The sequence below is a fragment of the Venturia canescens genome, chromosome 5 (assembly GCF_019457755.1).
Source record: "Venturia canescens isolate UGA chromosome 5, ASM1945775v1, whole genome shotgun sequence".
NCBI lineage: Eukaryota > Metazoa > Arthropoda > Insecta > Hymenoptera > Ichneumonidae > Venturia > Venturia canescens.
Window position 1 is genome coordinate 14826353 of NC_057425.1, and position 22895 is coordinate 14849247.

General features: G+C 40.9%; 1 protein-coding gene across 1 annotated transcript in view; it reads left to right on the plus strand.

The window, feature by feature from the left end:
- The window catches only part of LOC122411097 (T-box transcription factor TBX20-like), a 44520-nt gene extending 32490 nt beyond the window's left edge, over positions 1–12030 (plus strand). The window contains exon 6 of the mRNA XM_043419638.1: positions 9842–12030. Coding sequence (XP_043275573.1) covers positions 9842–10280 — 439 coding nt within the window. The 3' untranslated portion in view covers positions 10281–12030. The remainder of the gene's footprint in view (positions 1–9841) is intronic.
- Positions 12031–22895: the final 10865 nt, after the last annotated feature.

The following is a 22895-nucleotide window of genomic DNA, read 5'->3' on the forward strand; positions in this document are numbered from 1 at the left end:
TATCGTGCTCGATGATCCGTCGTCAAGATTTTTCGAACAATTATTTCCTTATAAATTGTGGTCTTTCGTGCAGACACAGATTTTTCTCTCTCCCCTAATTTCTTCTCGTTCTCGCGCACACTCTCGCACAGCGTTATATACATGCACAGACATATTGGTATGTATAATATCGAACGCGCGCCCGGGCCGCAGGGCAAAAAGGGCAGGGCATTCATCTATATTAGCTCCGAGAGCGGGCGGCCTGTCATTACCGTAGCCGACTCCGCTGATATGGCCCAACTCTCAGATTTCTTTCTCGCTCACTTTTTTCTTCTCCTCTTACTCTCTCGCAGAGCCCGAAAGAGGAGTCCCGCGCGGTCCGCGACTTTGCTCGCCCGCCACTTTTCTCCTTCTCTTTATCTCGCTCTTTGCTCCATCTTGTTTCATGTTTCGGTGAGCGTTTCGTCCCTGTTCTTTCTGCCCATTAGCGAGCCATATTACCGCAGGAGCGAGAGAGTCCCGAGGAGCGGGGGGCAAACGGTGAAAAATAAAAGGAGCTTGCGAAAAGAAGCGAGAGGGGGAGGACCACGAGACCGAGAGGAAGAGCGAAAGCGAGAGGAAAAAAGTATAACGATAAGGACGAGGGACAAGGAGGATTCTGCTCTGTCCTTGTGACTGGGGTGAGAAAAAGGGGATGAGTCTTTTCTCCCTTCTTCTTTACTCGCTTCCTTCCTTTTCCATGAGCGAAGAGGAGATGGAAGAGTGATCTCCGAACAAGAGCCGGAGAGGAAGCCGCGGGCAACGCCAACGGAGCTAATAACCGCTGTTAAAAACGCAAAAACAAAAGCGCTCTCTCTCTCTCTCTCTTTCTCTCTCTCGCGGAGAAGGGAGAGGAAGAAACTTGGAGAAGATTTTGTGCGAATGCGCCTAGACGCGAGGAAAGATAGGGAAGTGCGCTGAAGAGATTTTCTGCCGGTGGTTTCTCCACCGTCGATAAAAAAGAGGTAAAGATGACGAAACTTCGACTCTTCTCGCGCGATTCTCCGGAAAGAAAAAATTGTCGGAGTCAATGATGACCGATGAAGGCGTTAGGGTTATTACCGACTCATTACCTGCCACTCGTACGTACCTCTCACGCTCTTTTTCTTTTTCTCAATTCCGAGCAACTCCCCGAATTGATCTCTCTCCAGTCTCCCTTGCGAAATTAAATCTTCGCGAAGACATTTTACGCCTCAAGGTCGATTTCGCTCGAAACAAGAGAGACGTACAATTTACTGCGCGAGCTACAAATGAGAGTATTTCAATGCTGAGCAGCAGTGACACGCAGCCGCGTATCCTTTTTTTTTTTTTGTACGGGGTAAAACGCTTTGGCTTATATTCAAATGCACGCGCGCGTTTCAACGCCGCGGGAGATACGATGAGTATTAGAGAGTATGTGCGCATCGAGGGGATTTTAAAACGTTTCTAAACGCTCAACAATCGCTGGTAAATGGTCCATGCATGGGAGAAGAGCGAAGGAAAAAAGGAAAAAACGGTTTAGCGAGAGACGAGGGGGTTAGCAAGACGAGTGCTACCTGGTGGAAGATCTCGGAATCTCTTCGCAGCAAGGTGGAGAGAAAGAGAGAGGTAGAGAAGCGAAGATCATCACGTATGTGTAGATGATAAGTTGGTGAGGGCTCAAGAAGATGGAGGAAGCTTCATCGAACTCGTTGCGAGCGTGTATGGAAGAGATCCTTCCCTTGCCTCCTCTCTCTCTCTCTCTCTCTTGCAGAGACCCTTGACGCAAACTCCAGCGTGTTCGCGGGGCCTTCTACTCTCGCGGTCGGCGGCAACCGGGTAAATTACAGGCTCGGGGAACCGTATTTCGTTGTTTTGTTGTTTTTCAACGCGCCGAAAGGAAATGAGCGAGCAAACGCGTCACGCCACCCCGAACCTGCTAATTTCTATTCATATTTTATGGCTATTAATTTCTTTGCCGTTACACTCTCTCGCACTTACTCTATCCGTCTCGCTCCCTCTCCTCTATTTTCGCAACTCCTTTTTTTCGTTTCGTCTCGTTGTCGTTGTTTTTCTTCAACTATACTCTTAGCTTCTTTTTCTCAGCTGATCGTCTTCCTTGCACTCTTCCATTTCTCATCATCCTCTTTTTCCATTGCTTCTTCACCTCCTTCTTATACCATCTTTACTTGGTAAATTTCTATATGGACATCGCCCAATGTATGTAGTTATATATTTTGTTTCTTGCGCGAGAAAGAGTTACTCTCAGCTTCCAGGACCATCAGCACTCGCGATATACATTTTCCTTCCTACTCTTGTCTCTCCTTCCTTACTTTTTCACCCTTTCCTCGCACTCTATGCACATACACACACTCCTATTTTACGTGGCGCATATCCCGTCTCAACACTCTCGGTCCGCTTCGGCACAGCTTCCCAACATCGAGCGAAAGAGAAAGAGATCTTTTTCTTACCTCCACTCCCCGCCTCTCCTCGCCGCCCGATTGACCGTGGGCTCCTCGGCCCATCAACGGGGTGTAACCTATTATTATCTACCACTTACCTAATGCCCTGTGTCAGCCCGAGGGCGAGAATAACAGGTATAACGCCGTGCAAAAGACAGAGAGAGCCCCTAATACGTGCCTCGCTCGATAGAATTTTACACCGAGTTATTCGACGAGAAAGGGCGTTTTTTCCACTCCATACATTGCAGAGAACATCTCGGTAGAAAGGAAAATTTTGACGAATCATTGCGAATCGAGGATTTAGGTTTTAGCATTGAAAATCAATGGGGAAAGAGTTTGCGTTTACAGATTCCTACAGATTCCCGGTGGAAAAAAATTTCTCTGTGTAAAAATCTTTCCGACATTTTCGTAATGCGATGAAGTGAAACCCGATGAAAGTTTGAGATCATTCGTAAGTCAGTGAATCGTGGTTAGATTCATGGAGCGAAATCAAACAATTATTTTCATACCCTGCTCGACTGGTATGAGAGAAAGGGAATGTTGATTGTTTGAATTCTTGCGTAGTTAGACGACACACAGGCTCATGATTCATGGACACATGAAAGCCCTTAACGTCATTATTTCCACAAAAGTAATTACGTGAGGAAAGTCGTGATTTAATGTCGCTTTATCATTATTTCGTCGTAATACGATGGCTAATGATTTTTCACCTAAACGATGCACTGCGCGCGCGCGCGGAGAGCTCCAATCTGGCTGATCAGACATTCACACTGTCGAACGAGTGATGGACATTAGCCCGAGGCTCATTTTTGCGTCTCGCACATGGCCACGAGAGAGACGAGCTCTCGTTCTTTTGCTTCATTATTGAAGCCTCGTTTTTATCTCTCGCGTGGAACGTGTCGTCGAGTTCGGCGAAAATTGAAGGCGAGTTGCTGCAGGGCTAAGAGTATAAGAACGGAAGGTAGAGCGAGGGGGAGGGGTTGGAAAAAACGAAGGACGCAAGTGAAGAAAAGAGAGAAAAGAGGAAAAAGAGGGGAAGAAGGATGGGGAGAGAGGAAAACGGAGATAAGAGAATAGAGAATGAGAGAGAGAGAGAGAGGAAAGAGAGAATGAGTTGAGGCCGCGAATGAGAGAGCATTCAAAGCCGCTAAAGGCTTTCGCTTAAGGAGCCGACAAGGCGGCTTCGATTCCCTCTCGCGTTAAACTGTCGGTGCCGCCTTTCGTGACGACTATACGACGAAGAGACGACGACGAACTCGACCAAGACGATGAGTAGGAGAGATCGAGCAAAAGCCGTAAGGGCGATCGCGTGAGAAACGAGATGAGAGCATCCCACAGACCATAGAAGAGCCACTTTTGCTATAGATATCGCCATCGCGTCGCCTATGTACACCAAAGATTGACGAGCTCGCGATACTCTGCTTCCCGATCTCTCAAATCTTGATCGTTTTTATTCAAACGTCTTTCAATATACGAGATACGAACGATCGATGTCATTTTCACTTCTCGTAAGATGTCGTTAAGGAGGGTGGATCACGAAATCAAAATAACGAGAATTTTATCAAATTTGGTGATAACATTCTTTGGCATCAAGTATACAAATACTATTTTTTTCAAATTTTTTTTCTACATGGGTATCGAATAATTGAGCGTTAAATCCAAGTTCTTATGTACAAGACGTATAACTGTATATATATGTAAACTCTATGCTTATACGCGTGAACTTTAGTGTTCAATTATTCGAGAGCTATGTGGTAGAAAAATCTAAAAAATGTATATTGTCTTATATATTTTGAAAGAATACATTTACCAAATTTGATTAAGTTCTTATCATTTTGAAATTCTTTATATTTTTGACATGGTTCAGCATGGCAACATTGTATCGTCGCGATTATACCAATTTTGAAAAAACAAAAACGAGATCGGGAGAGAATAAAATTGAATCGTGCTGCGCCGGCGGATCAGCTAATATGACTAAAATTTCGCAAGTTTTTTGGTTCTCAATCTTATTTCGGGTAACTTGTGTATTCTGGCCCATGGAAAAATCGGCGCTGATCGCAGCTCCCATTTTCTATATCGAATCCGTTCGTTGAAAGTGAACTTGAAAAATCCCCGTGTTCAGGTACTTTGTTTCCACCCGCAAAGTTCATCGCAATATCTCAATTTTTATTACCATAGAAGAGAGAAAGATAAATACTTAAAAGATATTCCTCAGGAGTGTATAACCGGTGCAAAGGAAAGAGCGAGCGAGATATCTCGATACAGAGAAAAGAGAGAAAGAGCAAAGGAGCTAAACATCGATGAGGATCTTCTAATTAGAAGGTTTGGCGCGGGCATGAGTGAATCATTATCGATAAAATGTGGGCTGAAAGTTGTCGGAGGATCGCGAGGAATGAATAGTATTTATTGCATCCGATGGCACTGACGTTGAATCTCAGGTTCAACTGGTAACAAGAAAAGGAATGAGGAAAAGCATGGAAATCCCGGGCAATGAAATATCGAAGAATAACGTGCATCGCCCCGGCAGGCGCGTGAATAATAATAGAGAAGACGGATAGCTCGCTAAATTGAGGGATCCGAAGACTTCCACTAATACGCGCGCGCGCGCGCGCGCATACATATCTTTAAACAACTTTTCTCTCTCCCTTTACACGTACATAGGTATATCGGGTAATGTGATATAGTGAGACCGCGCTCAATTGCATGTAATTAGGACTTTTATTGTCCGAGCGTAAGGAAGCTTTATGAAAACATTAACGATGATTCAAGGCCACTTTTCGAAAGCCGCTTTATACATATATACAAGTTTACATTTTTGTGTACGACTTGGGGCAGAGAGTGTGCGAAGAAAGCGGGGAAGAGAGAGGAAGAGAAATTTGCAAAGATTTCTTAAAGAGAAAAGGAAGAAGAAGAGATGAGCCAGCAACATATAAAGACTGTAGTATAGGTGCCCCGTCATTTCCGTTTGCTTTACAGGTGTGTGCACGAGCGTTAATATTATACCGGTCGAGAGAAGCCGTGGCGACGAATCGTCATTCTCGTATCAAAAAAGTCACAACGTCCCTTCAAACTCTTCGTATATAATTAAAATAACTAAAAAAAGAACGATCCGTTTTTATATAACGTATATATGAATATTCCGAAACGAAGGAGCAGACTTCCGTTGCACATGTGGAATTGAATTTTCGAAAGACAATGGAGATGAAATATTTCGATAAGTACGAAACCGTACATCTTCCTTAATTGAATTATTAATATATCATCCATTATCTCTTATCGTTGACCGATTTGTGACGAATTGGGACGAGCTCTTCCGGCGCACGGATAAAATTATCACTTTCCGTCGCGCTTCCCCATGTTAAATTAACATGCAACGAACATTAGCGGAATGAGATCTGATTGTAGGACTTGATACAGAATTCGGGATTATTCAATTTTCTAGGGAATTCATTTTCGAATGATTGCAAACAAGACATTTTGAATCGGACTGTTCGAACGTTGATTGAACCATCTCAAGAAGAGAAACGTGTATTTCCAATATTAATCGATGAATCTTCGTATCGAAATTTGAGCCATCACGAAAAGGCCATCGACTTAATAACTCAATCACAATAAACTACCTTCACGGGCCATTAAATCTTCAGCGAGATAAGAAAACGTAAATGAAAGCACAACCCCGGTTTGGTCGCAATCGCGATCGAAAATCATATCGAGGATTGGCAATTTGAAAGCGCCTTTCCTAATATAGAGTTCGGCGGTCCGGTACCAGCCTTTTTATTTTGACGCAACAAGACGTATACATTTTATGAGAACGGAGGATCCGAAGGGAGGATGGAAGGGTGGTAAGCGGCAGGAGAATATCGCGGTTGCAGCACCAGCAGCAGGAGCCAGAAACGAGAAAACGACACGACGAGAAGAGGACGACGTCGGCGGTGCGCGACGGTGTGTGGTCTGGCACGTCCGAGAGCGGACGGCGATTAGCCCCAGGCCCCCTAATCCCTTTCTCTCTCCCTTTGCCCTTTTTTCGAGTATATGCGTGTATATGCGATATGACGCACATACGTGAACAATATTATATATAAACATGCGCAAGGGTGACGCCGCGTCCTCGTCATTTAGTTCTCTCTTTTGCAACATTTCGACCGAGAGAAAGACAGAGTGGAAAATAAAAGAGAGAAAATACAGATTAAAAATGAAGGAATAAGAAAACGGTATAGGATTGCACATATATGTGTATATGGACATACACAAAGATCCGAAGGAAAAGAGCGCGTGCATATATAAAATAAAAAGGGCGAAGAGAGCAGAGACGTCCAGGGCTGCTGCTGCTCCTGCTGCTCGGCTATCGAGTTACGTGCTAAGCAGAGCTTGCCAGTAGTAACCGAGACGCTCTAACTCCACGCGCTTCAAATCCACCACCGAAACATATACTTGGACACACACGCCGCGGAATCTCTATTGTTCACCTCTCTCTTCTCCAATGTTTGCCGATTTTTTTTCCACCCATTTTTCCATCTATCCGTCTCCTTTCCTCTCGTTCGGAGCCTCTACAATGTTTACGTGCCGTTTTTGTTCCTCTATTTCTTCCGAGACACTTTTGTTTTTGTTTTATGAAAGCAACACTTTTCGCATCCGGTTAGCTTGAGAGGGATACCCTCGAAGGCTGCTATGGATTTTTCGTATATTGAATCATTTCTAACGTATCGCATTCCGCGAAGATCGTGGATAACCAACGTCGACGATTATTCTTTTTCGGAACTTTCATTCTTCCTCCTCTTCCGAGACTTTATTTTTACTCATCTTCAATTTCCATAAAAAAAAACAAACAACTTTTTATTGAATTTTATTACATTTTTTATTACTAAAATCACGCGAGTGTCTCATTTTTTCCAGACCTTCGAGAATAAGTTACATCAAAGCTCTCCACGCCTCAAAATCTCTATTTCTCGAGTAGTTATTTTCCTTCAAGATAAATCAGTAAAACTTAACAAGCAGAAAATTTGGGACGAGAGTAAATCGAGAATTTCTCAATAACTCTATCGTCGAATTACTTATAATTAAGAGATCACGAGATAATCACAGCTGAGGCGAACAACAAAAGATTTGTCACACGATCAACGTCATAATTTCTCACGGCTTCTTTTGCTCAAATCTCCAGAGGCGATAATGTTTTTTCTACTAACTTGATATTAATTTTTCATTTTCTTTTTTTTTCTTGTCGTCGTTTCTTTTTCCCTTTTTTTTTCTTTCTTTCATTATTCTCGTCTTCCGTATTTCTTCATGCGAGGCGAACGAGCACAATCACGAAGGTAGGAAATGACGTGGCTTCATTAACGAACAACACACATTGGATGTCGTTGGTAACGATGAGGAGAGATAAAGAATCCTAATATACAGTGGGGGTCAAGCGAAAGAAAAAATTGTGATGGAAAAAAAGGAAACGTCTACAGTGTCCCAATCGTTTGAGACGCGAGAGAATACGACGAGCTTCATACATATATATGAACGCTCGTTCATACATCCATGAATATCGATATATTTTAATGTAGGGGCAAAACGGGATACCTAAGGAAATATTGAACTTTTCAGGAGTTTGAAAAGCTTCGTCTATTCTTTACTCCCAGAAACCAAAAAATGTACTGAATTTTTTTTCAATTAAAAAAAAAAAAAAACTTTTCCGTGGCAATTTCCCTAAAAAATTTTACAAATTTTTTTTTACTACAATTTTCATTCAGTGCGCCTTGGGTGTGTTTTTATTTTATAAAAGTTTGTGTTCTTCATTCACCGGATCATGGATTCAGTGTTAATATTGTACGGAGTGGGCACATGTGCAAGTGTGATCACAGATAACGGCCCACCAAAATAGGGGAGCTGGGGCAAAGTGGATTTTTCTGAAATTTTGAATTTTGGGGCAAAGGAGATTTGCCAAAAGTAGAAGAATATAATATAAATTTTAAAAAACTTTTTTTCGAACGAAGGGTGTGTCTTAATTTACGGTTTAAGAAACGGAGATGTTTGTTTCATTCGTATGTACGGTGAAATCGAATAAAATCTGGCTTTTATGAAAAAAAATTGGGCAAAGTGGACACGAAATTTTTTCTTCAAAAAGTGCACTTTGCCCTATTTTTTAAAATAATTTCAAATTTCATTCAATTTCACCGTATATTCGAGACATCTGTTCAGAATCGTCAGTAGTGGAGCATTTTTTTCGAGAGAAAGTCCACTTTGCTCCATAATTTTTTTTTTAACAGAATATGAAAAATTACCGTGAAAAGTCAATTTCTGTGATTACTGTCGTAGACAGTAACAGAAATTTAAAAAAATATACATTTTTTGTTCATTTTCGGACAAATATAAAAGTTGAGAAAAAAAGTCAAAAACACTTACCAAATTTTTCGGGTATCCCGTTTTACCCCGCTCTCCCCTACATATATTCTTATGTATGTACAATATGAAACTGTAAAGGGAAATAATATAGTATCCCGTAGTCAACGTTCTCCCCGTCGATTATAATCAAGCGTCAAATCGATTAACAATCGAATCCTGATTGAGGCTAATTAAGCGTGGCTGGCTGGCTCACGAAATCATTCATCACGCGGCGCCAACCACTTCGGTCTTCGTATACATCACTGAATATATACATAGAGAGAGAGAGAGAGAGAGAGAGAGAGAGAGAGAGAGAGAGAGAGAGAGAGAGAGAGAGAGAGAGAGAGAGAGAGAGAGAGAGAGAAAGAGTCAAAGCCTCGTTGGCCACATTACAGAGGAGGAAAGCTGCCGGCAGCTCCCGGAAGTTTCTTACCCGTGCACAAGCGCGCGGGCCTCCCGACGACGAAATTTAAAAACTGAAAAGGTTTTTATCCGAGGAAATATATATTTGACAAGCAGTGGTTTGGTGAATATTTTGAGTCATCGAAGTACCAGAAAATTCGAAACGTACAAAGCGTTCTTCAAAATTTCACTCTTCGCAGCGCCTGCATTTAAGAATCGCTTGGACAACGGTTGAAAAATGAAACCTCAAACAAAAAGTTCGATCCCGGACACAGCAATCATCGTAAAATGAATTCATTAATACAATCAATTTAATTAACCAAACTCACGTCAAACTTGATATAAAAATCGGATGATTACATAAAAATAACCTGCAATTGGGAAAAAAAACTTCCGATGCGTTGGATCGACGTTCAAAAATTTGAAAGCAAAGTCAATCGATCGATGCTTCCCAAAAAAAACAAAACAACTACATCATAGTTGAACCATCCTGTCGATCTTTATTCTCACCCCCGCAGCACATTGCTCCACATTCCCACCGATTTTCATGTTTCATCAACATCCGCAGTTCGCTTTAAAACTCCGTATATTTTTGAGGTGTATTCTAATCAATACTTTATTCCTTTCTTTTGCAGAGATCCAATGGAATTGATGGAGCAACAATTGGTGCGCTGTGGAGTGCCATCGGTAAGACTGTACGAGCATTTAGCAATGACGTCGCCGGCTGCGGCGGCGGCTGCGTTGAACGCCCAACACGAGAGCAACGGTGGTCAGCATCCTCCGCATCCCTTATCACCCTGGTTAACGTCACCGACAAGCGCAGCAGCGTTGCTCTACGGGAGCAGAGGTGGAACACCATCGCCTTATGGGACCCCACCGCCGCCGCCCCAACCGTCAGCCGCGTTTCCCTATCACGGTATATCTTGGTCATGGCAACCACCACCAGTTTCTATTATCTCAAGACGTACTTCGCCCTCCTCCATACCATCCAGCGGACCAGTCAGATATGCACCTTATCATAATCCCAATTCGACGACTCCGCCTTTGCGACAACGTACCAATAGCCCCAATTAACAATTCCTCTCTCAATCACGATTCACGAGAAATATCGACACCGATCGCATCAGATAAAGACGCGAGGGTTAAACAAAATTTCTCAATCTCAAAAGTCGTGTTCAAACAATTTCCTGCGTTTTTCGATCCAGATATCCACTTTTTACCAGTGACACTTTATTATTATTATTATTATTGATATTATGATTCTATTACTATTCTTATAAGTTAATGTTTTTTTTTCTTACATTATCTCAGGACCAAAACGGTATTTAATAGTGAAATTAATTTTCATTTGTATTTCCGACAAAATTTATTGAGTGGAAGCAAGTTAATTATTCGGATTTGAGTAAAAGATGTTTTTATTTTTGAATTTTTCACTGAACTTGCGGATGGTGACGAACGGATGAAAGAATTTTCATTAAAATGAGTTGTATCGGGTCGAGAAAAAAAGCATTCTTCGAGTGTCCGATTGAGACGGTTTTCAGTGAAAATATTCGTAGAGTTGGTACAAAACGATACATTTTGGTCCCGTAATTTGTGACGATAACAAAAAAGAAAATAGTTGTTTCATCGTTGTTTTGTTTCGATATTATATATGAGAAAAAATATATATGAAAATGATTCAAGAGCCAAAGAACTATATCGTCGTCTCAAACCTCGCGATCGTTGCGACGAGTCGATGGAACGATATAGCATTTGTTGTAATAGTCGTAACTATTTTAATGTGATGATATTACTTAACGGGATAATTCGAGGTGGACCAATTATTTCTTTCAAATCTACCAACTGGACAAAAAGTTGCAAACCATTTTTAGTTCTCCATTGAATTTATCCAACAAGTTTGCATGGAACAACTGTTACGATACAGCGACAAAAAAAATATACTGAAAGACACCGAGAATTATCCCACCTGCGATTATGGTAGTCGTTACTTATGGTGTAAGTAGATGTATAGTGTACAGAAAACGTCGTTTTGAAACGAACAGAACGGAAGTAAGAGTTTTAATTTAAGCGAAAGTTTAAGCAGTGATTATTTTATTATTCGTTTTCGATCGAAAATCAACTTTGTAAATATCTTGCCGATCGATTGTTTAAAAGTGTGTGTACGGGTATCGTCGTTCGTATCTTAGTGGTTTGAGCGAAAAAGCTACGAATTTCCACAGTTTTTAAAACAATTCAACAATTTCAAGTGAAGAATTGAAAAAAAACCCATTCAAAATATTAATATTAATATCAATGATGAATTTTATTTTATTTCACCTCATACATTTTTCGATTAAAAATTGCCACGCTACTGCATTTCGAATAGAAAAAAAAAAAAAAAAAACACTTCGATAAACCAATTCATGAAACATCCGTCAAGAAAGAAGGAAATAGGTTTTCACTTTTCGTTCATAACCGTAACCCTTTTCAATTCTCAGGTCCGAAAAAAATCGGATCTGCATACCATACCACGATAGTATTATATGGATAAAGAGGAAACGGAAATGAGGCAAAAAAAATACTTTGTTTGTGTCTTACGGAAGTTTCTGACGAGATCGTTTGTAAATACTATAAATACATGATATATTTAACGAAAAAAAATAAAATAAAATAAAATAAAAAAAAGAAGACAAAAATGAAAAAAGCATGTACTTGTAGCGAGAATGCGTCTCAATGAAATGTAGAGAATATACCAATACGAAAGGAAAAAAGAAAAAAAATATCACAAACCCGGAAAAAAACTTCGTGGGTATATGAAACAAGAAAATAAATGGTTTTTAAGTAATCGATCGTTGAGTATCGTTATTGGGGTGAAATTTTCACTTGAACAATCCATGAGCCTAGCGATTTCTTCATCTTCGTGGAACTTGCACGGTAATGCGTGCACGAAGTGTTGTCTGGAGAAATTGAAGAAGAAAAAGGTCAAAAGTGAATGAATTCGCGGGTTTATTTATTTCTTTGGTCAATCTTCCTCATTGTTCCTACTAAAATTCCCTTCTTCGTCATGTCGCTACCCTTTAGCTTCATCTCGCTTTCTCCAGTCCTTATTCCTCTCTCGCTCAGTCGGTTCGTGAATTTCGATCGATAGAGAAGCCCCGATTCTTCCAGACTGAACTTTCGGGGCCTGTATAACGGAACGAGGTTTTGCCCGTGGGCAACTCTCACCATACCAGGATATTCTCTCGTTTCACGTCCGCAAAGACTCGAGGCTTTCGACAATGAGAAGCTTTTTCTCTCTTCCTCTCTCTCTCTCTCGCTCTAATTCACTTTCTTCCTCTCGATCTTTCGACGACCCTTTCAAGCATCAGACCCCTTCTCCCCCCACCTCAAATGGTAATATATCCTCATCTTAAGTTTCGCTGTTTCGCTTTCCAGAGCTTTCTCCCTCCTCCTCCTCCTCTCTCGTTCTTTCTCGTACTCTCTTTCTCGATCTGTATAGGTTATATTGAGCGTTCCTTCGCCCTGCGCGACCCAAGCTTCATCGCACCTTCAACTGCCGTGTAATTCTGTTATACCTATCTGAAATTAAATAAATTCATTTCACGCCCTGTCAGCGCGCAATTATTTTTAGATGCAGCCGCATTTTTAAAGCTCTTTTTCTCTCTCGCTTCCTCTGGCTTTTGGTTCTCTTCAAGCCTGCGCTCTTATAGCGTGACTAACACTCGACCCCGGATCAGGGTAGAAAACTCGAACACCGCTCTCGCGGGTACAGCAAGTGCATGTGTGTGGGGCGTTGTCGCGCGGCGAGGACCCCGAACCACCGGGAGCGCACGTCCGCGCCGAGACGCACGGACGACGTTCACTACTTCTCGCGTCTATATATGCGATTGTGATATACACCTATTTTATGCGTATATATTTCAGAGCGTATTCCATTGAGAAAAACAAAGGAGAAAAAAACAACATCAACGAAGCTCTTTCTATTGCGCTAATCGCAATTCACAAATATACTGCAACTCAGAGTATTTTGTCATTATAAAAGTTTCTCTCCCTCCTCTCTTACAAATCGATCAATCGATGATTTTAGCGCGCTGAATCGAAGCACGGTTCATCATCCACGAATAATATTGGGCATAACTGAATTTAAGAGGAAAAATATTCCTCCCCCGAACTACTGCAGCGACGGAGAAAATCTTTGGTTCTGAAATCACTCACATGCGCGATTATCAACACTCGTACGAAAATTTACACGTATATTCATTCGGATACAGGTATAGACATAGCGACACGGCATATATCGCGGAGTCGGAGGACGAGCTCGTGCACTGTTGTGATGGGTGGAGCGAGGTGAGAGAAACAGAGAGGCGGCTCCCGAGCTTGTAATTATGTTGATACGAATGATCTGCGGCGAGCCGCAGAGAGGCCCGCTTTGGAGAGCCTCCAGCGGTGCTCACCGGCTGCTATACGACCTCTGTATACCGTATCATCGCTTTTCTCTTTTCTCTACTACCATCACCGAAGCGCATTCACATTTAAACACGCATATATACGCACGTTCGAAAGTATAAAAGTATTTTCACGTTGTCTCGCAGCCTCCGAATCTCACTCGTATTTTTAACAGAGCCACTCACGCACACGTACACGTTAACACAAAGATATTGAGAGAATGGTGGATCGCGCGAGCAGAGACGCCTGTGGAAGAGAGAACGAGAGACGCGAGAGCTCGCGCGCTTTAGGACCGTGGCGAAACCAGTTTAAGTGGTTAAGTGTAGATGTAATTGATTTCCATTTTACGAGCATCTTCCTCTCTCGCCCCAACCCTTCGTGTCTCTTTCTTTTCTGGAAGATGCGTCGAGCGTCATTCCCGATGCTGGACCATCCTCCTCTCTCACTCTCTTTCTCGCTTCATCCCCCTCATCGAGGCGCTCACTCTCGCCACACTCCCAATTCCTTTTCTATTTCTCATCTCCCTTTATTTTTATTCTCACTTTTCCTTCTATTCGACAAAGCGACTCGTGGAGCTTTCCGCACGCCCTTCTTTCCCTGGCCACAACCCTCGCCCCTCAAACGTATCTTCCGCGATCACTCACTGATCGGAGTTTACAACGGAATTTTAATGCTTACGCGCACTCCCATGTGCGCATGAGAAAGCCTCAAACTCTCGGGAGCTTTGGAATTATTGAAAAATTTGGAAAAACGACGACGAAGAGTGCATTTTTTACAAGTGCTTGGGCAAAACGAGAGTCCCCGGTGTGTGCGTGCGCCTGTGTGAATCTCGCTGCAATATTCCTGGAGGGTCGTGCAGTCGTTAACGGTTCTACGGCCTCTTCTCTCACCTTCCCATCATCCGCGAGAGAAAATAGAGGGAGAGGGAGAACACACCGTAATGATTTCTCACGCCTCGTTTCGGTGCTTCTGCGCTCCATTATATATACATATATATTAAATCCGAGACGTATAGATATACGGATAGAGTGGTGTGTGGAGTCGCTGAAAAATTTATGTGGGCAGCGTCGCCTTGTGGCGCCCACTCGACAGGAAAAATTCGAGAAGAAACGAAATATCCATCAATTCACGTGTATAAATGCATGTTCCACAAAAACATGGGTACAAAAGCTCATGAATATCCGTGTAATTTGGAGTGATAAAAAAAAAGGGTGGGGATCAAGTGTTGGAATGACTAAAATTTCGAACAGCTAAAATCTCGAGTTTATAAACTTTAAATGATAATATGGAGACGGATAGATTCGACTAGAGCTTTGAATGGCGAAAATAAATAAAGCAGAAACTGCAAGGTTCGAAGCACGTTTACATCGAAAATAGAATGTAACAATCGCCCATTAGGATGATGACTAAAATATCGATTTTACGAAAATTCGACTATCACTCTTTCGATTCATAAATTACTACGGTCAGCGATACTGTGAAAATTCACAATTTTGCAAATATAATAACGAAAGACCAAATATTACTGACAATGAGGTTGAAATACTGAAACACCAAAAAGTCGAACAGTCAAAATAGCGAAACGTTAGAAAGTCGATCGATCAAAATAAAGAAATGCAGTGGAGCTCCAAATACGCGCGTCTCACTCATTCACTTACTCAGACCGGTGATCCGGAATTTTAAACATCGCCATTTTGACTTTCGCCTTTTCGAGCTGCCGCTATTCTGCATATCTAAGTTTTATAAGCTCGAAAAATACACTTTCGATTTTTTGCTACTCCATATTCTGGTCTGTCTGTAAAACAATTACTCCCCATTTTGAATTCGAAAATATGAACTTTTGACATTCGGATGGTCTGTTAAAATTGCAATCGAAATGAAAACTATTGAAATATATATTTTCGGGTAAATACGAATTCAAAGAAGGAATATTTGATTAAACGCGCAATCTGCTGAATAGTCGATCGGGAATAAGAATTTCGAATTACTTATTTTTCTCCAAACTGATATCACAATTTTAAAAATTTCGAAATATCGACCGTTCTACAATTCAGTTATTCGACATATTGAACCCCACCCTTTCGGTCTACTAGAAAATTTGTGGAGTCTCCGATGGCGTTCAGATATTCTTTTAAAATTTTGGGTAAAAATTTTATTGGGATAAAACGTGTTTATCAAAGTTCAAATACTAGGATTTATTGCGAAACTAATTCTCTCAAATTTTCAAACTGAAAAAAAATTATTTATTACAGATCACACCCAACGATTATAATTTTTTTCTCATGTCCACCAAAAAAATAACAGAAAATGAAATGAAAAATATTTTTAATGGTACATGGCTCAAATGGGAAGAAAATTTATCGTATGAAAAGTTCAATGATAATTTTACAAATATAGTGGCGATGCTATATCGAATAAAATATTTTCATATAGGTGAGCGTACCGTTTTATCCTCAAAACTGAGATCACCTTGGAAAAAAAGAGAATAAACCGAGAGAGTTCCTTTGATTTTTCACCAATTAATCACGGCGCCTGTGGTGTGAAATATAAATTGCCGCGTTGATCGTGTCCCGAGCGTTATTGCCCGGCGAACACGCCGCAGACCCGACACGGTGGTCTTCGTGATTATCCCCGGCGCAATATCCACAACTTGAATATTCGTCGTCCCGAATGACCCCCCGGTTCCTGATCAACGAGAGGAACATTTGTACTTTTGTGTTCGGTCGAAGATTATGAAAAGTTGCCAATAATTTTGCCCCATTTGCTGTCGGGTCAGGTTTTCAAAAGATTATTAATAATTCTTAGGAAGGAAATATTAGCGATAAAATTTTTTCCGAAATATAAGCCGCATGCTCGTTATGGAGTGAATTTTTTATTGCTTTATTGTTTGAAGGAAATGAACGAGGTGGCGGGCGAATTGGAGTACGAGTAAATATTGAACGATCAGGGAAGATTTTGAAATAATTTTCTTTTTTTACGAATTCAAATTGCGTGCAACGATCCTATTTTACCAGCAAGAAATATGAAAATTTACAAATTATAAGTATGAATGGAAATTTTTATAAATGCAATCGACAAAAAGTAAGACAAAAAATTTGTAGGTTCAACAAACTTTTGTGCTGGCTGGTGCAATTGCTACGTGCAAATGAAAATGTTTGGCCCGAAATATTTGTTCGGGCCAACAAATGAAGTGTTTGAGATTACCGATTTTTTTATCGATTTCATTTGGTTATCGTAATTAGTTAATCAATAAAAATTTTGGTGAATTTACAAATTTTGCTCTCACAAGAATAATGGAAGGTGGATCCTTAGATCCTCGCAGACGGCTTTCTTATTACGAATAGACGCCATCAGAAGATGCGATTTTAGTCAAGAGAATTAAGAGAATTAAAAGAGCCTAAGCATACGTGAAAACTTGATCATGGTCAAGAGAGAAAAAGTGATAAAGGAGAAGGGAATAAAAGATGAATAAAAAAATGCCGAGTGTGTGTTCTCAGGAGATGAGGGTGAGCCGGGGAATATGTAAATTAGAAAGCCCGTGTGAATGCGGAGATTTATGAGTGCCGTACACATTTCTGGGTGCAATAAATATCAGTAAGTAGCAGCAGCGGAGCGTCGCGCATGTGATACGGTGCGGTGTCGTGGTGGTTTTAACCGGGTGAGAGGACACACCACGTTAGAAAAGGGAATTAAGTGAGGAACGAAAACCCGCGGAGATGTGAAAAGAAAGGAAAATAATAATAACAAATGGCATGAAAAAGGATAAATAAATATTTATACTCGCATGATACAGCCACGCTGTGCGAACAAAATTTTACGAGCAAGACGGCGTTTGCCAGCAGGTCGTCTCGCATCTCATCTTAAATGGATTCACACCAATTCGCGACGATTAGAGACGCGCGTTCGTGGTAATACGGACCTCGTTATCAATGGCGCTCAATTTATTGCGATGAAACATTTTCCAATGAATAAAAGTGTATCTGCCAGTGCGCGTTAATTTTGGTTTTCGGATCAAGTCGAAGCTAGATTTTTCGCAATCGCTTGACAGTAATCTCTCACAGAAGAAAACATAGATCTCCATTTTAATGAAAAAAAGTACAGGGAGGGTCCATGTTCGTAGCAGTGCATGCGAGGTACGATGCTCGAGGGTGCATTAGGCGACCCTCGTCGCGTTCGTCAGACACCTCTGCACTCGAAGGCTTTTTGAGTAGGCAAGAGGGAGCGTGAAATACATCCAATTACCTTTGGTCGTGCGCCTTTTCGCGAGCGACTACCTACTCGTCGCGGCAAAGTTGATGTATTTCTCAATATGCGAATATAAATATTATTACAGGCATTTGCATAAGGATTTTAACATTTAACCAATCACGTAGATGTAGTAAAATAATTCAGGATCTGAATTATTTTGATGAGTTCTGAAAATTCATTTAATTTTCGTATAAATCTGTGTCAGATAAAAATTCTGCGAGCAAAATTCTGTTAAGCATCATCGTCGGTTGCTTACTTTTTCTCGTTCGACTTTTTCAGCGAGTTGTTTTTTTCGAACGCCGTGGAAAGGTCTTCGAAATAAGGAATGAGCCTCTGTATAGCCATAACTTATGAAATCGCGACGCTGTTAATTAGGTGTGATCAATTAGAAAGGGCGTCGCGAGGGGGGGGGGGGGGGAAATAAAAGAATTAAGCTGTTCAACGTGGGTGGTACTCGGGGAAGAGAGCGGTGCCATTTTTTGTTGTCACATCCACACGTAAAAAAGGCCCCGGAGAAATTTATTTTTATACCAAGATCAAGTTCAATATTCATTCCTGCAACGTCGGCGGGACGCGAATAGTCATCAAATCATATTTAGTGATATTCGAACTTTTAAATAATAGCACGTTTGAAAGAAAATGTATAAAATGTTAAGTATACATAAAGAATAAAAGCAGAGACTGAAATTTGTACAAGTATTTTGATAAATGCAAATTTTATTAACATTTTATTAACAAGACTACACGTATTAACTGGGAACTCGGAAAAAAAGTAATAGCATGAGTTAAATGACGCAGCGAATGAACCGCCTCCCTTCGCTTCTCAACCAAACGAATTTTTGTTGACACGACGATTTTTTTGGTGTCAACCCTGTCTGCGTATATATCGAGCTCAACGAGTTGTATAAAATGCCATATAATCCGAAGAGCAGACCGGAGGACACTCGCGCTCGAAAGGCGACTGCGACGAGAGTCAAAGAGAAGGAAGAAGCTCCGGCGGGGAAGATAAGAGAAAGAGAGAAAGAAAGGAGGAAAGATTTCTACGGAATGAGAGACGAAAAAGGGGGCTTATTATTTACAACAGTCGGTAAGGCGTGTCACAATGGCATTGCGGGTTTCCTCTTGAAAGTCCAACAATGTACACGGGGATTTATGACCCGAACTTTCAACAAAACTGTCAATGCTCGAGAAAAAGAGAGAAGGAGAACGAGAGAACTACCCTCACACTCACTTGGGACGAGAACTAGCTCTCCTCGTGCTCTTTCGATTCTGGCCCTCCCTCCCTCTCTCTTTTTATTTTTCCTTTCGTCGTTTTTCCCCGAGTCACTTGGTGGAGTGAACTTCGGGAGCCCGAGGATGGACCACGGGCGGGCTCGACTTCGTGGACCTCGACGAAACGATGCGTCCGGGAATGCGCACAAATATTTTCACCATAAATTCTCATTTTTATCTTGCGGCCCGCTGTTTACGGTCTCTATGACCTAATCCAAACCTCCTTTTCTCCCCTCAGATACCTGTCCGCATTCATATTTTTCCCATTTCCGAAAAAAAATCTCACCCCGTCATACAAATAATATAAATACCGGTGGGATAGTCAGCGCTCTGAACGCTGCTTAGTTATTCTAATTCAACGTCTTACGGAAGTAATGTCTCCGATAAAGAGGAATATGCACAGAATTTGTAATCTCTTTTTTATCAACATTCATGCCAATTTCCGGTCATTCGTTTTAAATCAACAAAAAACGGATGGAAAACTTTCGAAAATCAGCGAGTTTCCGGACTAAAAAGCTGTGAAAAATCACTGAAAAACCATTAAAACCCATAGAGAAACGAATAATTGGTAGAGATTTTATTGTTGATCTTTCGATCCTGCGAGTATCCGGAGTTGAAACCTCCAGTGATTCTCTTCTGTTACCAAGAATCGTTCATAATATATCCTCTCACACATATATAACCGTGAATTTTATTTCTTCACGGTTGGTTTTTCACGAGGTAGTCTTCGGTGTGAGATCTACGAGAGGGATAATGAGCAGTCATTGTTGACTCGACTGCTATACTTTATAACGCTCAGATATAAACATAAATATAACGTGGATATGTATATACGCAGAAGGGCAGGAAATTGGAAATGATGGGCGTGTGTGAGTACCGTCTATATGCACATAAATATGTGAAATAATTGATACCTGGAGGCCTTCAATGGCAAAGTATACAGACACCATTTTGTGTGCTGATCTACTATTTTAGCGATTGGCTCATTTACTCTTCACGGTTTGGTTTAATGTAAATTATATTTCTATGTATAATTGAAAACATTGGGGCGCAGATCTTTGCCTCAAACTATCGAATTTATAGGTAATCTTCTCTGAAAGAGAGTTCCAGATCGGTGGTATTCATCGGAACACGCGTTCGGGAAATTGGGATAATTCCGACAGCCTAAGGGAAATTGATTAATAACGAACCGCATGATGAAATTACAAAATAAATTTTCGATGTTTGATATCTCTTTTATATCTTATTTACGAATTCCGATGTAAATTTTAATTGATAGATAAAAAAAATGCAAAATATTTAGCAAAAAACAACACTCCGTAAATTCGGATTTACCCCAAACCTCCTGAGTAATTCCAGACGGCCCATAGGAAAAATCTAGATTGCATTAAAAATTGCTACACGTGTGGCAAATGCTCGACTCGTACTTTCGCTTGTGCGACTTTCAGAGCCCACATTTCACACTAGATTCACATAATCCAGTCTTCGGATAATGGATCTTCATATTTTTCAAAGCAAAAATAACTTTTTTGCTTTCACATCGTTCACTGCTTTATTTATGCACTCAATATCATAAGTTGGTGTGTTCTTTCATATGTATTTACGAGGTATTTGAAATAAAAAAAAAAAAATAATCAATATGGGGTAGGAGCAGAACGTCCGGAATTCCCCCAAACCCAAACTGCGAAATTTCACGAGTTAATTGATAGTTAAAAAACGGTGGGAAAAGCCAAAATTTGAGCTGCGTTTATGATACTCATATGGAACTAGGATATTAAATTTATTTTCTCAATAACATCGAAACCGTTTATTCTGCAGTTTCATAAATACATTTTATAGGAAAAAATTACATCAAAATGTGTGTAATTTTAAAATCGTCTCTACCTCGACGAAAATATATCAATCGATGTCTCGTACAATGTGAATTTATTAAATATCGATAGGACTATGACATGAGTCCAATCGCGTGAACGTGGGGATTTTGGAATATAAAGATATTGCAGTGCCCATATTTACTCCGCGTCTGAAATTAGCCCGCTCTCTCCTGCAGAGATTTTTGTGTCAATTTGAACCATGGATTTTTTACGATATTGATGATTGAATCGCGAGAAAATACGAGAGATTGATGTGCAAAGTCTTTTTACGAGATGAAAAATTCTAAAAATGTAGCCTTTTTCATGTTAATGAAATTTTACGAAATACGTATAACGAAAATCTCCAAAACTTCATTGAAAAGCCCGAACATTTTTGATTATAAGGTGGGAAGACGACTCGCCTTATTTGACTGAATTACGATAACGAAACCAGAGCACGATCTAAATCAACTCGGACGCCACATCGGTGGTGAAAAAATCAGAATTAAAATATTATATCAAAATGAACCACCAATGAAATGACAGTGCCTGAAACAAGAAGAATAAGTCGAAGTTTAGTGAAGACAACGTTCTCGGATAGCACAATCTATTAATAAGTTATTCAGAACTGAAGCGCTGTTAAACTAACATATTTAATTTAAAGCATTATGCCAAGGAAACGCACTGCGATGTCACTGTGTGCAAAGTATAGTCTAAATCCGTTCAACGGTTGACGTGAGATTAGGTAACAAACATCGAAACATCCTCGAAAATTTCCACGTTTATAATATTTAAGCAGAACGAATCATTTCGATTTCAATCCTTAAAAGAGGAAAATTATTTATCTCATCAACGATGCAAGAAAAAAGGGGATTTAGATAATAATTCGGCCAGCTGGTCCAAGTTTACACGAGTCAATGTATGGATGAAACTAAGAAATATAAACGGAGCTAAAAAAGCGAGCGGTGTTGGTATCTTCGATCGGATTAATGCTGTGCTTGCCCATTGCAATTTAGATCGATGGTTCAGATTGTTCAATATACACATGGCACACAAAAATGCAAGTGTCAATACAAAGAGCACGCTCGTATGTAGTTCTATCTCCCTCGTTCTCCTTACTCCGTACCTGAACATCCAGGAAATCATGTGACACGTGACACGAGAATCACGCCCCTTTTCGAGCCCCGAAAATACGAGGAGCAAAGTACTTTAATTTCCCGCCTAGAATTTCCGGTCCTTCGTAATCGGAAATATGGTCAAAGCCTGTAAAGCTCTTGGACGTACACAGGAATGAACCTATAATATCATTGTCGATAGAAAAATAAGACTTCCCGCTACGATACGAAAAAGGGCGTAAGTTACACACGAATAAAGTCTCGTTTACGTTTTCGCCTCTCTTTTTTGCGGGTTGTTAATGCGTATAGATATATGCGGTGTTTTGTGTATATACAGGAGGAATGAATTTTTGGTGGATGACGAGGGAGAGAATATCTCCCGCTGCGTCGAATGTTGACTCGTCCCGAATCTCTGTGGTGAACGCGACAAAAACTACCCCGCGATTCGTCACGCGCGAACCGTGTCCGAGAGAGAGAAAAACAAAGAAAGAATAAAGAGCGAGAGCAAGAGAGAGAGAGAGAGAGAGAGTTTGGTATAGAGGACTCGCTCGACACGTTGTTGTCCCAAGGGGTGCATGCGAACATCCTCTACGGTGTGGTCCCCGAGTCCCTGTAGACGCCACGGTATCCGCGTCAAGAGAGAAAGAGAGAAAAAAACACAGAATCCAGCCCCCGGGGTCGCAGCACGATTCCACTGTTGGCGAGGCCAAACATCTTTTCAATAAAAATAAAAGCCGAGGCTCCGACGTGCTCTATTCAGTAAACGAACCGTTAAC